Here is a 17,332-nt window from a genome sequence, read left to right on the forward strand (position 1 = left end):
CCTGAAGAATTCCACCTGAACAAACATGACAAAGCTCCATTACAGCCACCAAAGGAAGCAACAACCTCCAAAATATCTCCCAATACAAGCCAGGCCACCTGTCCACTGTGTAAGGTTGAGATTAACATCAGCTCCAAGGACCTTCCAAACTACAACACCTGCACTGAGTGCAAGACCACTGTCTGTACCCAATGCGGATTCAACCCAATGCCTATAGGCAAGGTAAGTGAATAAACAATACATTATTTCTGAACATACTGCATGCATTTATACTATAATCTGTGATCTGTGGTCTTTTTAACAATTACCTCATTGACCAGTAGTGCAGTTTTGATGTGTCTGTTTCTCTAAATACTCAGGTTGTTGTCAATTACTGCAATGCTCAATTCCAAAGCAACACATAACTGGTGTCTACTGTATTTTAGGCAAATGAGTGGCTATGTCTTAACTGTCAGATGAAAAGAGCAGTTGGAGCATCTGAGCCATCAGGGCCTCTCACATTGAAGTCCGCCACATCTACTAGTAAAGTTACTTCACCTGCTGCAGTCCAGTTGAAAGAGTCTCCCAAACCAACCACACCTCAAAGGAAGGATGGTCCAGGCCCTGCTGTACTAAAGAAGGAGACTTCAGAACCAGTCTCACTACAGAGAAAACAATCACCATCATCTGTGCAGTCAGTGAAACCTGAAGCTACTTCTGTACTATTGAAACAGGCCAGCCCAGCGCCTGATCATGAAAGACCACAGGAAATGCAGAAGGCAGGTCAGAAGAAGCCACCAGATCAGGCAAGTCAACCTGGAAGCAAGCAACCTGATTCTGCAAAGCCTGCAGAGTCAGTAACAAATAGGCAGACTGAACCTAAGCAGAGTGATGCCTCAGCAGCAACACAACGACAAGCAGGAGGCTTTTTTGGTTTCGGTGGTGGTAAAACTCAACCCGAACCTGGAAAGCAGGCAGAGTCAGCGACTGGGAAAATGTTTGGCTTTGGCTCTTCAATCTTCAGTTCCGCATCTACTTTGATAACCTCAGCCGTTCATGACCAACCCAAAACTACTCCTCCAGTGTCTCCCAAGATGTCTCCTGCAAAAGAGATCAAGTCCCCCAGTGCCCATAAGCCTGATCAGCAGAAGAAAACAGGGTCATCCCAGCAGACCAAGACACCTCCATCAGGACAGGCTAAATTGAGCAAAGCCCCATCAGAGCCTCCAAAGGCCGCATCAGCGTCCCAAGTAGCTGTCAAACCAGGCAAATCTACCTGTCCACTCTGTAAGGTGGAACTCAACGTGGTTTCCGAAGATCCACCCAACTACAATACCTGCACTGAATGCAAGAACATTGTCTGTAACCAGTGTGGATTTAACCCTATGCCAAATGAAACAGCGGTAAGACTAGAGAAAACTAATATATGTCTCATTACAACTTAATTTTACATTTGACTGCTGACAGACTTAAGATATTTGAAAGTGTCCCTTGCTGGATCTTCATTGTGTTTAAATCATACATGCCGTTGCTCATTATTTCCTGGGACTATAAATAATTGGAATCCCCATTTACTGATTGTAACTAGATTTACAGGTGCTGAAATATAACAGAACATGAATATAAAACATAATTACACACAGATTATCAGTTTATAACGAAACTTTTTTTCTGTTTGTTTTTTAGGTAAAGGAGTGGCTGTGTCTGACCTGCCAGACACAGCGTGCTCTAGGCACAACACAGCCCCAAGGAGTTACCTCTGTCAACTCCCAGATACCTGCAAAACCCAGAAAGAAAGAAATCATTGGCCCAGCTGAACCTGAAAACAAAGACTCACCTCAGAGGAAACTTTCTGTTGCAGCACAGCCAGCTACAGCCAAAGCTGCTAACAAACCAGAGGGTCAGAAACAGCCCAGCCCAGTTCATTCTCAGAAGAGGCCACAGGAGCCTCAGAAAACACCAAGTCCTAATAAGTCACCAGACCAGAGAAGGCAAACTGAATATAAGCAGAGTAATGCCACAGCAGCATCAAAGCAAGATACAGGAGGCTTCTTTGGTTTTGGTGGTGGTAAAACTCAACCTGATGGTGCAAAGCCAGCAGAGTCAGCGACTGGGAAAATGTTAGGCTTTGGTTCTTCCATCTTCAGTTCTGCATCCACTTTGATAACTTCAGCTGTTCAGGACCAGCCCAAGACCACTCCACCAGTTTCTCCCAAAATGTCCCCAGCAAAAGGGATCAAATCCCCTGATGCCCAGAGGAATGAACAACAGACAAAGACAGAACAACCCCAGCAGACCAAGACACCTCCACCAGCACAGACCAAAGTGGACAAAGCTTCATCAGAGCCTCCAAAGGCTGCAGCAGCCTCCACAGCCACTGGCAAACCAAGCCATTCTACCTGTCCACTCTGTAAGGTCGAACTCAACATGGGGTCCAAGGATCCACCTAACTACAATACCTGCACTGAATGCAAGAACACTGTCTGTAACCAGTGTGGATTTAACCCCATGACAAATGTGTCAGAAGTAAGTAAGATTTGCTCAAGATGTGTATATTAATTAAGTTTATTTCTTATATCTACATTTTATATGGGTTTAATTTTATATTCAAAATATATAATTGCACTCTATACATAAATATATTATGTGGTGTGCCTTAGATAAAATGGATAAATGCATACATAGATGTCATTGTGTATTGTACCAAACATTTTTTATGTTTAATAGACACACTTACTCAAAATAATATGTTTTCCCCTTAGATGGAGTGGTTGTGTCTGACTTGTCAGATGCAAAGAGCTCTCAAAGCAGCCGAATCAGTAGAGCCTCCATTGATGAAACCTCAGGCATCACCAAACAAAGTGTCCACACCTGCCGCTGCCCAAAAAGAGGCCACTACCAATCAAAAGAAAGACATTATTTTCACAGAAAAGGTAGAAGTGCCAGAAAATAATCCAAAGTACCGTCCAACACCAGGTGCACCACAAAAGAAAGAAGAAACTACATCTTTAATTCAAATGGACATCACCCAAACTTCAACCACTGCCTCAACACCTGCAAAAGAGACCCCAGGTACGGTTTCAGCGCCCACAAAAGTGGAGAAATCGGCTTCACCACCTACCAAGGAGATTCCAACCTCTTTTGCACCTCCCATCAAAGAGACGACAGCTGTAGTTTCAGAACTCAATAAACCATTGCCTGCTCAAGCTCCTCCTCTCAACACAGATATTGTAACTTCTCTCCAGAAGAAAAAGGATTTCACTCCACCAAGTTCCCCTGCACCTAAACAACTATCAGAAAAGAAAGAGGAGAGAGCTGAAATAGTTCAGAAATCAGCTGATAAACCAGTCACATCCTCTGATGAAGTACAGCCCCAAAAAGCCCTAAATAAAGAATCAAACTCTGTTGAAACATCCCTTGCCAAATCTGCTCCACCAGCAGCACAGCCAACAAATCAAGAATCGGGAGGTTTCTTCGGCTTTGGTAGTCCTAAATCTCAGCGTACTGCCTCAAAAACAACTGAAGCTGTGACTGGGAAGATGTTGGGATTTGGTTCATCCCTCTTCAGCTCAGCATCTACCTTGATAACTTCAGCTGTTCAGGACCAGCCCAAGACCACTCCACCAGTTTCTCCCAAAATGTCCCCAGCAAAAGGGATCAAATCCCCTGATGCACAGAGGAAAGAACAACAGACAAAGACAGAACAACCCCAGCAGACCAAGACACCTCCATCAGCACAGACCAAAGTGGACAAAGCTTCATCAGAGCCTCCAAAGGCTGCAGCAGCCTCCACAGCCACTGGCAAACCAGGCCATTCTACCTGTCCACTCTGTAAGGTCGAACTCAACATGGGGTCCAAGGATCCACCTAACTACAATACCTGCACTGAATGCAAGAACACTGTCTGTAACCAGTGTGGATTTAACCCCATGACAAATGTGTCAGAAGTAAGTAAGATTTGCTCAAGATGTGTATATTAATTATGTTTGTTTCTTATATCTACATTTTATATGGGTTTAATTTTATATTCAAAATATATAATTGCACTCTATACATAAATATATTATGTGGTGTGCCTAAGATAAAATGTATAAATGCATACATAGATGTCATTGTGTATTGTACCAAACATTTTTTATGTTTAATAGACACACTTACTCAAAATAATATGTTTTCCCCTTAGATGAAGGAGTGGTTGTGTCTGACTTGTCAGATGCAAAGAGCTCTCAAAGCAGCCGAATCAGTAGAGCCTCCATTGATGAAACATCAGGCATCACCAAACAAAGTGTCCACACCTGCCGCTGCCCAAAAAGAGGCCACTACCAATCAAAAGAAAGACATTATTTTCACAGAAAAGGTAGAAGTGCCAGAAAATAATCCAAAGTACCATCCAACACCAGGTGCACCACAAAAGAAAGAAGAAACTACGTCTTTAATTCAAATGGACATCACCCAAACTTCAACCACTGCCTCAACACCTGCAAAAGAGAGCTCAGGTACTGTTTCAGCGCCCACAAAAGTGGAGAAATCGGCTTCACCACCTACCAAGGAGATTCCAACCTCTTTTGCACCTCCCATCAAAGAGACGACAGCTGTAGTTTCAGAACTCAATAAACCATTGCCTGCTCAAGCTCCTCCTGTCAACACAGATATTGTAACTTCTCTCCAGAAGAAAAAGGATTTCACTCCAGCAAGTTCCCCTGCACCTAAAAAACTATCAGAAAAGAAAGAGGAGAGAGCTGAAATAGTTCAGAAATCAGCTGATAAACCAGTTACATCCTCTGATGAAGTACAGCCCCCAAAAGCCCTAAATAAAGAATCAAACTCTGTTGAAACATCCCTTGCCAAATCTGCTCCACCAGCAGCACAGCCAACAAATCCAGAGTCGGGAGGTTTCTTCGGCTTTGGTAGTCCTAAATCTCAGCGTACTGCCTCAAAAACAACTGAAGCTGTGACTGGGAAGATGTTGGGATTTGGTTCATCCCTCTTTAGCTCAGCATCTACCTTGATAACTTCAGCTGTTCAGGACCAGCCCAAGACCACTCCACCAGTTTCTCCCAAAATGTCCCCAGCAAAAGGGATCAAATCCCCTGATGCCCAGAGGAATGAACAGACAAAGACAGAACAACCCCAGCAGACCAAGACACCTCCATCAGCACAGACCAAAGTGGACAAAGCTTCATCAGAGCCTCCAAAGGCTGCAGCAGCCTCCACAGCCACTGGCAAACCAGGCCATTCTACCTGTCCACTCTGTAAGGTCGAACTCAACATGGGGTCCAAGGATCCACCTAACTACAATACCTGCACTGAATGCAAGAACACTGTCTGTAACCAGTGTGGATTTAACCCCATGACAAATGTGTCAGAAGTAAGTAAGATTTGCTCAAGATGTGTATATTAATTATCTTTATTTCGTATAATATCTACATTTGATATGGGTTTAATTTTACATTCAAAATATATAATTGCACTCTATAAATAAATATATTATGTGGTGTACCTAAGATAAAATGTATAAATGCATACATAGATGTCATTGCGCTATACTATGATGTTATTGTACCACATTTTTTATGTTTAATAGACACTTACTCAAAATAATATGTTTTCCCCTTAGATGAAGGAGTGGTTGTGTCTGACTTGTCAGATGCAAAGAGCTCTCAAAGCAGCCGAATCAGTAGAGCCTCCATTGATGAAACCTCAGGCATCACCAAACAAAGTGTCCACACCTGCCGCTGCCCAAAAAGAGGCCACTACCAATCAAAAGAAAGACATTATTTTCACAGAAAAGGTAGAAGTGCCAGAAAATAATCCAAAGTACCGTCCAACACCAGGTGCACCACACAAGAAAGAAGAAACTACACCTTTAATTCAAATGGACATTACCCAAACTTCAACCACTGCCTCAACACCTGCAAAAGAGAACCCAGGTACAGTTTCAGGGCCCACAAAAGTGGAGAAATCGGCTTCACCACCTACCAAGGAGATTCCAACCTCTTTTGCACCTCCCATCAAAGAGACAACTGCTGTAGTTTCAGAACTCAATAAACCATTGCCTGCTCAAGCTCCTCCTGTCAACACAGATATTGTAACTTCTCTCCAGAAGAAAAAGGATTTCACTCCACCAAGTTCCCCTGCACCTAACATACTATCAGAAAAGAAAGAGGAGAAAGCTGAAATAGTTCAGAAATCAGCTGATAAACCAGTCACATCCTCTGATGAAGTACAGCCCCCAAAAGCCCTAAATAAAGATTCAAACTCTGTTGAAACATCCCTTGCCAAATCTGCCCCACCAGCAGCACAGCCAACAAATCAAGAATCAGGAGGTTTCTTCAGCTTTGGTAGTCCTAAATCTCAGCGTACTGCCTCAAAAACAACTGAAGCTGTGACTGGGAAGATGTTGGGATTTGGTTCATCCCTCTTCAGCTCAGCATCTACCTTGATAACAACTGCAGTTAAGGAGGAGTCCCGCACAACACCACCAAGTTCCCGCAAAATGTCTGCCCCAGCGCAAGTCTCTGTCAAGATGGCAACATCACAGATTTCTCCAAAGTCCAGCCCCCCAGTTTCTCCGAGGATGACTTCAGCAATGGAGGCCAAACTGCCTGCTGCTCAGAAACCACACCCGGATACGATACCAAACCAACCTCAGCAGGCCAAGGCTCCCCCATCAGTACAGGCCAAAGTTGACAAAGATCCATCAGACCCTTCAAAACCAGAATCCTCCCAAGCTGCTCCCAAAGTGGGCCAGCCTACTTGTCCACTCTGTAAGGCGGAAATTAATATGGGCTCCAAAGATTTTCCCAACTACAACACCTGCTGTGAATGCAAATCCACTGTCTGCAACAAATGTGGATTTAGTCCTATGCCAAATGTAGCAAAGGTAAATAAATGGCTGGAGCATTCTGCATTTTTTTGTCAGCAGACAGTTGTTCTGCTTTATCTTTATACATTGGCAATTGTACAAGTCACAGTAACAATGTTACTCATGTTCTGTTTGTTTTTCAGGCGAAGGAATGGCTTTGTCTCAACTGCCAGATGCAGAGAGCACTTGGAGCTTCTGAACCTCTCGGCCTTCCCATGATAAAATCCCAACCTTTACCAAGCAAAGAGGTTCCTCCCGCCACACAGAAGAAAGAGACCTCGATGTCAACTTCTCAGGAGGACATCCATAAACCAGCCACACCCAAAAATGAGCTTGTTATTATTACCACAACCAAGGAAACTGAATCCCCAGCCCTTGGTGCACCAACAAAGAAAGTTACCCCTGCAGCTGCTCCATTGCCTGACAAAACTGTTCCATCCACTACCACACAGACTGATGTTTCACCAGCTTTACAAAAGCCTTCTGAAGATACACACAAAGGACAACCTAGTACACCCCAGCAACAGCCTCCCAAAGCTGTAACATCTGCTCCACCAGATCAAGAGGCAGAAAAGCCGTCCCCACAACAGCCTCCAAAAGCTGTGACCTCTATTGCTAAGTCTGCTCTTCCACCAGATCAACAAGCGGGAGAGCCACACCCAAAACAGCCTCCAAAAGCTGTGACTTCTATCGCTAAGTCTGCTCCTCCTCCAGATCCAGAGGCAGAAAAGCTGCATCCACAACAGCCTCCAAAAGCTGTGACTTCTATTGCTAAATTTGCTCCTCCTCCAGATCCAGAGGCAGAAAAGCTGCATCCACAACAGCCTCCAAAAGCTGTGACTTCTATTGCTAAGTCTGCTCCTTCACCAGATCAACATGTGGGAGAGCCACACTCAGAACAGCCTCCAAAAGCTGTGACTTCTATCGCTAAGTCTGCTCCTACACTGGATCGAGAAGTGGGAAAGCCACCCCCACAACAGCCTGCTAAAGTTGGTACTTCTCCAGCCAAATCTTCCACACCATCAGCTCAGCCTGCAAAACAGGCATCGGGTGGCTTATTTAGTTTTGGTGGTCCTAAAACACCAGCAAAGTCTGCTGAGTCAGTGACTGGAAAGATGTTTGGCTTTGGGTCATCTTTCTTAAGCTCTGCATCCACTTTGATAACCTCAGCTGTCCAGGATGAACCTAAGACTACACCACCAACTCCACGTAAGATGTCTACTACAGCCCATGACTCACCTAGAACTGCACTGGCAGCCTCCCCTAAAATGTCACCTGCAAAGGACACCAAGCCAACTGCTGTCCCGAAACCTGAGGAGAAGAAACCAGAGAAACCACAGCAGGAACAGACTCCTTCAACAGTACAACCGAAAGTGGACAAAGCTTTACCAGAGGCCCCCAAGGCACAAACAGACATCCAAGGTGCTTCAAAAGCAGTTCCAACCATCTGTCCACTTTGTAAGGTCAACCTCAACATGGGCTCCAAAGATCTTCCCAACTACAACACTTGCACGGCATGCAAGACTACTGTTTGCAATCAATGTGGATTTAATACAATGGCAATTGTGGCAGAGGTAAGCCACTGTCCTTACAAGTCTTTGCCACTGAAAAATAATTCTTTGGCATACATTGTTTGGTTAACCTCATGGTTTGTACTGTTCAACAGGTTTATTCTGTCTATCCTATCAGTATCATAATTGCCAAACCTTCATGAATTAGGAATCAACTGATTTCATCTTTATAATAGACATGATTTTAGTTGATATGAATTAAAGATCCGTGAATATACATGTGACATGAAGGTGCTTAAAGTGGTTGAATATCCTCTGTACTCTTTTAGTTATGAAATTACTTAAAATGTATCCCGTAAAACATTTGCCCCTTGGTTTGTCAACAATGATACTTACATTATATTTAACTTTTTTCAGGTAAAAGAATGGCTTTGTCTGAACTGTCAGATGCAGAGAGCCCTAGGAGCATCTGAGCCAACTGGACGTCCTGTATTGAAAACACAGACCCCCCCATGCAAGGTTCCTGGTTCTGAACTGAAGGATATACTGACATTAGGCCAGCAGGAGAAGTCTACAGAATCTACAGCAGACAAAAAAGAGGTCACTCAAGCAACTCTACAGAAAAAAGAAACCCCCAAACCTGAGGCTCCAGTGCCGATTGCAGTCCAACAGACGGAGACACCACAACGAGTTTCTGTGCAAAAGACGCAGGTCCTTTCGGGTACTGAACAAGGGCAAGGCCAAGGCCAGGATGTGGCTGGCCAGCAGCAACCTGTTGAAAAACTTCTAAATCCAGAAGTTAAGGCTGTTCTTGCAAAACAAGAAGTTGGAAAAACACCACAACAGCCCATAAAATCTGCAACCCTTCCTGACAAATCTGGACCTCCACCAGTTCCGCCTACTAAACAGGAGTCAGGAGGCTTTTTTGGCTTTGGTGGTCCTAAAACACAACCTGCTGCTGTAAAGCCTGCTGAGTCAGTGAGTGGGAAGATGTTTGGTTTTGGTTCCTCTATCTTCAGTTCTGCATCTACATTGATAACCTCAGCTGTTCAGGAGGAACCTAAAACTACACCACCTACTCCACGTAAGATGTCCACTACATCCAGTGTCTCTCCTAAAGCTACACCACCTACTCCACGTAAGATGTCCACTACATCCAGTGTCTCTCCGAAAGCTACACCACCTACTCCACGTAAGATGTCCACTACATCCAGTGTCTCTCCTAAAGCTACACCTCCAGTTTCTAAGATTCCAGCTGCAAATGACTCCAAACCACCTGCTGCAGGGAAATCAGAACCACCTCAACAGGCCAAGCCTGCACCATCAGCAGAGGTCAAAGTAGAGAAAGCTCCACCACAGCCTCCAAAATCTACAGAAGTGACCCAAGTTGCTCCTAAAGCAGCTCTGTCCACCTGTCCACTCTGTAAGGTCGACCTCAACATGGGCTCCACAGATCCTCCCAATTACAAAACCTGCACCGAATGCAAGAACACTGTCTGCAACCTTTGTGGATTTAACCCCATGCCCCATACAGGAGCGGTAAGTGCAATATATTTCATTCCACATGTCATTTTCACGTACATCTTTTTAGGTTTGGTAAGTTTTCCCTGCTGTTTAGTGTTCATTCTTTCGCAGTCAAGGACACATTATTTTCGGTTGGAGTATGCAAGCAATACCATTGATTTTTTGTACTTTGTGGAATAAGAGTGTAAAGAGTGGATAATTGAGTGGAGATTGTTCGTCATACAGCCTCACCTCTATTGGAAGTGTGGTACACAATAGATCAAATTTGACACCATTGTTGATTTAATTTGATTTCTTCAAAAGCATGTATTCCAAGTGTGGTGGAATAACAGATGAAGATGCCACAGCCGAGAAAATATACGTAGGGAGAGCTTGATTGAATTGGTTTTCAGACTATGACTGAAGAAGTCTGTGTGCAGTTAATTAATTTAATCTATTTTAATTAATGAACAAAGAGTTCTCAGACTAAATTAAAAACATACCAAAATGCAGGCTATGTGGTGGTTGCTTTCAGTCCACTAGAGTGGCCCGAGTTATTACATAACAGCTCATGAGAAGGCAGCTTCAGCAGACCGGCAGCACTGAAAATGTATAAAAGTGATTGAGGGTTGTGCAACAGCATTAGTGAGATGGGATCTGCGGCCACAGCTGCCAGGGAATCTCCAGCCTCTGTGAGAGATCTGAGATGGTAAAGCCCTGTGATATGCCAATAAGCAGAGGTGAAACAGATTAAGTCCAACACAACACTGTGCAGTACATTAGAGCTGCAGACATTTCCTTTCAGGCCATCTGCTCACTCACAGACCTGTGGCGCCATATGATTCTACAGTTTCCCCTTTGTTTTATGTGGGTGGCAGTAGCACAAGATGCATGATTGTGTACCCTGTGAAGCTTTTTCATATCTTATATGTTGTTGTAGTGCAGTAATATTTTCTTCTCTGAACAGCTCACATTCCACTGTGGGGTTGGTCTGTTTTCCTTGCAAACAGTATTAGCAGTTAATGCCTTGAATAATTAGTTAGATGGGTTTTGTCAGATCCATCTTGTGAGTGTTTTGGTGAAAACATTAAAGTTATTTCAATGGTCAGTTTAAAGGTGCTCAAATGATATAACACTGCACGGCAAGTATTTATGAAACAGTACAGTTCAATAATGTGCCATGACAGTCATGTTAGTCATTTTACTGGAGGCTTTCGAATAAGGTTAATGTTGATGCTAATACTTTCATAATGTGAGATCCTATTAAACAAGTGACAAAGTTGGTTACATTAAATCAGAAAAATATGTAAAAAGATATTCTTTTTTTACCTTTTATTAAATTTAGGGCAAGAGTTTATTTATACTTTCTATGAAAGACAAAGTATTTCAGTTGAGAGTTGACAGTTGAGAATGGGGACAATGTTTTTGAATTCCTTACTCTCAGTAAACAACAAAACTCATCTCTGTAGGGATTGAGTGGCTGTAGGCATTCTTTTTTTCTTTATTACTGCTTTTAGTTGGGCTTTCCAGGGACAGATTACCACATGCTCAGCCCAAATGGCACATTACTGTGGAGAAATAGAATACAAATAGAAACAGAAGAGATGTGGTTCTCATGTAATTGTCACGTTTTTTGTGAACACTAGAGAGGGGGAAGAGCCTAAGGGAAGATGTTTAAGGGGGATGGGGGAAGGGACAAGCGTGGATGATTGCTGCTGTGTGTACAACATTGATTCATTCCTCTTACTATAATAGCCACGGAAAAAATAAATAGCTTGGCCTTAACACCACTGGACAGGATGAGCCGCCATACTTATGGCTGTCATACAACCTGCTTTATCCAAAGGGGCTGTGCCTGCCTACTATTATGAATCTGTGTGGCTTTTTAGTTGAAGGGCAAAAATGTCTCCTTTTAAAATAAAAGAAGGACCTGTAAGGTTCAAAAGATGAACAAAGTGAGTGCTTGCAGCAAGTCTATCCATTTTTCCATTTTCCTTTTCTGCTTCAGCTGATGCCATCAAAAGCCTGTGAGTGACTGTTGGCTTATATGTAGGACACACGTGTGTCGTGCTTTTCCAGCTAAAGCTTTGTGTGTGACAAGGCAGCATGAATGATATTTTCTGTCATTTTCTAAAGCGTTACCATGTGCCTGTATCTTTTGCCTGAAATGTATTTTGATTTTCCACTACAAAGCAATGTGTACCTTATATGTTGTCTTAAAGTAATGGGTTATTATGAGATCCATTTGAGGAATCAACTGATAAATGTTCTGCAAAGCTTCCATGAGAGACTGACCACAGACCGGTGCACCCAGTGACTGTTACAAATATCCACTCTGTGGAGAGACCAAACACTGTCCACCTGCTGCATCCCTTCTCTTTTTTCACAGCCTCTTTTGGAAAGTGCAATGAGGCTAGCATTGCTAAAATGTTGAACATTATGCTGCATTAGTACATTTTTGAAATAGGGTTTCATCAGTGTGACCATATAGATGTAATAATTTATTGCCACTGCTCTCAGTTGTTTTTCATTATTGAATTATTTGCTTTTGAAAGAACAGAGCATGTTTGTTGTTTCATGACATTATTAAGGTGTGACACTTATCACTCAAGCTGCAATGATTTTCCTGAATATGAGAAAAGGACGATGCTATATTAATACATGCTTAATACATGCTATGGCTTTCTGTCAGAGGGTAGGAATAGGACCTCATCTAGGAGGTTCGACTTTGTTAATGTACCTCCTAGTGTCTTTGCTTTCTATCACGGCCACACCCTCTAACTCCCTCTTCTACCTCAGTCTTTACCCATCGCATCCTGCCATGAACAGGAAGGTTGCTGAAGCATCATTTGTCAGAGTGGAAAAAAGTAGAGGGTGTATTTCCTTGTCTTTAGAATAAAGCACTCTGCTTATTACAGATTAGTAGGTCAACGTTCTCTATTATCAGAGGGCTTGATTTATGAGGAGTTCTGCTCTGTAGGGGCCACTGAAAGCCAAGTATATTAGCCAGCTACAGCTTTTGCCAAAGGCATCTGCCAGAAAATCAATAAGAAACTTACCAGCTCTAGAATCAACACCACTGAAGAGAGGCTGAGACATTGTGGTGTAGTCCACTGTTCAAAGACCATCCCATCCGTCTAGTCATTACAAAATATAAATTTCAGGAACATTGATACCCAGTGACTGGTGTATCATAAGAAGGTGTGGATTTGCACAAATAATGCAAACTCAAATTACGGGATTGATTCATTAGTTGGGCAAAGAGTGACAGGCTTTCCTGTTAAGAGCAGTTTGATAGATGTTCGGGCATTTAAATATGATTTACAATGTCTTTGTTGAACCACACACACTTACTATACCCAATGCTTATAGTGAACTAGATTTATTCCCCTTGTCAGATATCCACAATACATGGATGTCCCAAATGTGTATGTAGGATTTGAAAACTAATAAACACATTTGTGTAATTTGAATGAAAGTACGAAAAATTAAGGTATCTTAAAAAGTCAAATTTTGAAGGTAATCTGTGTCCAAAGTGAATGGGTTACTTCCCCAAGGTATTGCATTAATGCAGAATGTCTTTCTGTAAATAATGTTAAGTGGGCATTTCTTTTTAAAGCTCAGCAGATCCAGCCTAATGCACGCCTGTGTGTCAAGAGCATAATTTCCTGACTGCTGTCATTGTGAAGGTTTGGTAATCCAGCTCAGGCTAATCGTAGGGAGCAGCCTCTCCCACAGCTCTCTGCTTGGGGCTCCTGCTCTTTACTCATAAAACAGATTTAATTAGACAAAAGGATGATGGCGACTTTCCAAACCCTGTGGCTCTGATGCATGGCTCTGAGACTGTGTGGCTGTGAGGACGGGACTGGCACTGGAGGGGAATGTGATGGCATTATGTCTTTTTTGTTGACTGAGATTTTTTTATTTTTTTTTTTTTTTTATTCCAGTCTGATTTATAATTAGGTAAAGCTTAAATGAGTTATCAGATGCAAGGTTGGTACAGTGGTAGTGTGTGCATGTTTATCTTTGCTGATTCGTTTTGGCAAATATTTGGTGTTTAATATTGGATTCGTCTGTGATTGCTCTGTCCATCTGTTTATCTGTTTTTTCTGTTATCATGCTAAAATTTAGGCCTATGCAATACCAGCACCTGGAGAGGTGTGAGGGGCAGAACCACATTTAGATTACATGAGAGGGAGAATACACTAGACCAGCAGAAAGGCTCAGGAATGCACGGCCATGGCCATCTGCGAACAGTGCTGTTTCATTCTTCTCTATCAATCGTTGTTGATAGCTCTTTCAAGATGTTCCTGTTTCAAGGAAGCATAAGTAAAGTGGGGAATAGGCCAAAATGTTTAATGAGTTATGCAAATGTGGGTTTTGACAACCCTGCTTCTTAACAAACTGTGTAATGTAAACATTTTTTAATTTCAGTGTACAATTATTTTCAGTGGTTGAAAATGAGTTTTTGATAAGAACATTATCCTTCTTCATTTATACATGGATATAATTGCAGTTGTTTCCATAGCAAAGATAGCATCAGTGCATATGAGCTGCTTCTGATAAGGCCATTGTGGTGGGTCTATGAGATGATCAGGAAAGTAGCAAGAGTTGGAGTTTGTGATGACTAATTTATCATGAAGGATTTAGCTGTGTGCAAACACACACAGCTAAATCATGTCTAGATTAGCCTTAATAACTCTGTTTTATCAACTCTGTTTACTGGTTCATAAGCTATTATAAATGTAGATAAACTAGTTACAACAAGTGACAACAGTTTCCTAAGTTTTTGCAAGTAAAAATGAATTACCCTCAATAGGATTTAGCTTTTATGTGCACCCATATAACGATTAGGGTCAAACTTTAAACGTAAACATCAGTGAGGCTGAGCTTGCATTAGATCACATGAAATTGAGGTTTTAATGATGTATTGGTTAACACGATTATGAGCATCATGCACTATGCTGGTGAGGCTTTGTTTGTTACTGTTGGGTGCCAATAGGATTATCACTGATTATAGACTGAACAAAAGCATCTCAGTATCAATCAAAGTGGATGCATAAGTATTAGGTTTCTCCTAACTAAGTCAAGTCATGACTTTATTTATCAGCTGTAATCATGTCAACAACATCCTGAAAATTCTCCTTTTTATAAAGTGCATGAACATTAGTATGCACATGTGGCAATTGTTCCATTATTAAGATGTATTTAATGCGTTCTAATACTTCTCATGGATAGAGCAAATAAAACCTAATGGTGTTTCACAAACAGGATATGTGTGCAATGTAATCTCCTCCTCTGTCCTTTGTATCAGTACTGCTCTGCCTGGCTCTGCAGAGGCAGGCACATTGCTGTGATTTGGTCTGCTAGGTTGCTTCAGACACACTGCTTTATTTATTGACAGCCTTTCTCACTTCCTTAACTGTCCATTAATGGAGCTTAGACATGATAAGAAATGTGTCTTTTGAGGATTACATCTTCAAAGTAATAGCATAAGCTTATACAATGTGAAGGAACCACCATTAAAAATGTTATTTATTGTTGCTATATCTGTGTGAATGCTTTGGTTGATCGACTTGTTCAGCAACGAAAGCTGGATGAAGATTGTATTTATATTACTTTGAGTGCTGTTGTGTTACTCAGCATAAGAGACTGTGTTGTATTATATCATCTTCATGTCAATTATAAGAAGAGGGTTACAAAAGCTGTACCTGTGCACCTGTAAGTTATAGTTTCACTCAAGTCAGGCATTCAACAATAAGCCCTGCTTTTCTTATCCTCCTTTATGAATTAACTCTCTAGACCTATACTTTGAATGGTGATCTGATGAGAAATCTGCAAAATGCTGTTTTAGCACAACCTGAATTTATAACTAAAGCCTTCAATTGCAAATCCTGATCATATATCGTGTTTGTTTGTTTGATCACAGAAGGAATGGCTGTGCCTGAACTGCCAGACTCAGAGGGCTTTGTCTGGACAGTTGGGAGACTCAGGAAAAATGCCCCAGCTTTCACTTGTATCTGCCAAGCCAGGGAACCTGGCCACACCTGCAACCAAAAAGGCAGAGCCCAAAACCTCCCCTACAAAGGCAGATCCTACATCTGCGGCCACAAAATCACAGCCCACACCTGCATCCATCAAGTCAGTACCAACAGTTCCAACCCCAAAACCAAAGATGGAACCTACATCTGTCAAAATGGAAACCCCTGCTACAGCAGCTTCCGCACAAATCAAGATCGAGCCCACACGCGTACCCACAACAGCAACGGTTTCACTTCTTATAGCAGAAAAACAGCCATTGGCAGCATCCACAGCAGAATTCATGACAACCACTATGGCCACTGTGCAACAGACAGAAGGAACACCAAAGGTTGAAGTGCCAAACACAGATGCTCCCAAAACTGTAACAGTGGAAAATAGAGAAGAGTCAGGGAAAGTGGAACTCAGTAAACCAGAATATCCCAAAACTGAAGAGTCTAAACCTGACCTTCCAAAAGTCAAAGTTGAAGCAGGTGTTGCTTCAGGTTCCTCTTTCCCTAGGACTGAAGCTACAGTTGTACCTACTTCCCCTATTGCTGCAGAGGTTGTCCCAGGAAATGAAACAAAGCAACAATTGTCTGCTCCAGAGAACATTATTAAGGAGGTACTGACTGATGATCATATCGAACTGACAGAGCCAACTAAATCTTTACCACAAGCTGAGGTGCAACCAAAGTCGCAAGAACGAAAGCTGGTATTGGAAGTAGAACCAGTCATAAAAGTGGACAGCAAGGAAATGGCTGATAAATTGATTGAAAAGATTATTGACATCACCTCAACTCCAGAGACACAACAAGTATCTACAAAGAACATCATAATAAAAGTAAGTATGAATCCTCTTTGTTAAAACTATATTTTTTTGTATTGACAAATCGATGATAAAATAAAATAAATATTGTATAGATGAAAACAATGTGATACGATGGAGAGGTACTGCCATTCTGTCTATCCATTTTCATTATTAGTAAAAATGTACTTTAAATACCAATGTTGTCTTTAAAAAATTCCCAATGTTTGGCAACAAAACAGAGCGACAAACAGCCTAGAGCAATAATTGGGTCCAAAGATCAAAGATATATATAATATAATATTATATATATATATATATATATATATATATATATATATATATATATATATATATATATATATATATATATATATATATATATATATATATAGCTATAATAAAACAATTATACAAGCTGAAGTCAATTGAAGTCTCTTAAACACAATAGAAAAAAAAGAAAAAGAAAAGCTGCATAGCATTCAAATGATAATTTTATATTTGAATGTCAACATAATGAATGAAGCAGCAAACTATTCGGTACAGCCTTAAAATAAAGATGGTATGACATTCCTGGAAATTGGCGTGAACCTGACCCGATTCGAAAAAATGACAGCCCAGCCAGGCCCAAACCTGGGGGGTCGGTTC

At 41.7% G+C, this 17,332-nt stretch overlaps 1 protein-coding gene across 1 annotated transcript in view; it reads left to right on the plus strand.

Annotated features, from left to right (window-relative positions):
• pclob (piccolo presynaptic cytomatrix protein b) overlaps positions 1 to 17,332 on the plus strand; it is a gene marked incomplete at both ends in the record, with an annotated part of 58,946 nt that overhangs the window by 12,129 nt on the left and 29,485 nt on the right. Inside the window, 3 exons of the mRNA XM_079163511.1 lie at positions 6,988 to 8,418; positions 8,773 to 9,894; positions 15,788 to 16,003. Coding sequence (XP_079019637.1) covers positions 6,988 to 8,418; positions 8,773 to 9,894; positions 15,788 to 16,003 — 2,769 coding nt within the window. The remainder of the gene's footprint in view (positions 1 to 6,987; positions 8,419 to 8,772; positions 9,895 to 15,787; positions 16,004 to 17,332) is intronic.

The sequence above is a fragment of the Pholis gunnellus genome, assembly GCF_910591455.1.
Source record: "Pholis gunnellus genome assembly, chromosome: 7".
NCBI classification, from domain to species: domain Eukaryota; kingdom Metazoa; phylum Chordata; class Actinopteri; order Perciformes; family Pholidae; genus Pholis; species Pholis gunnellus.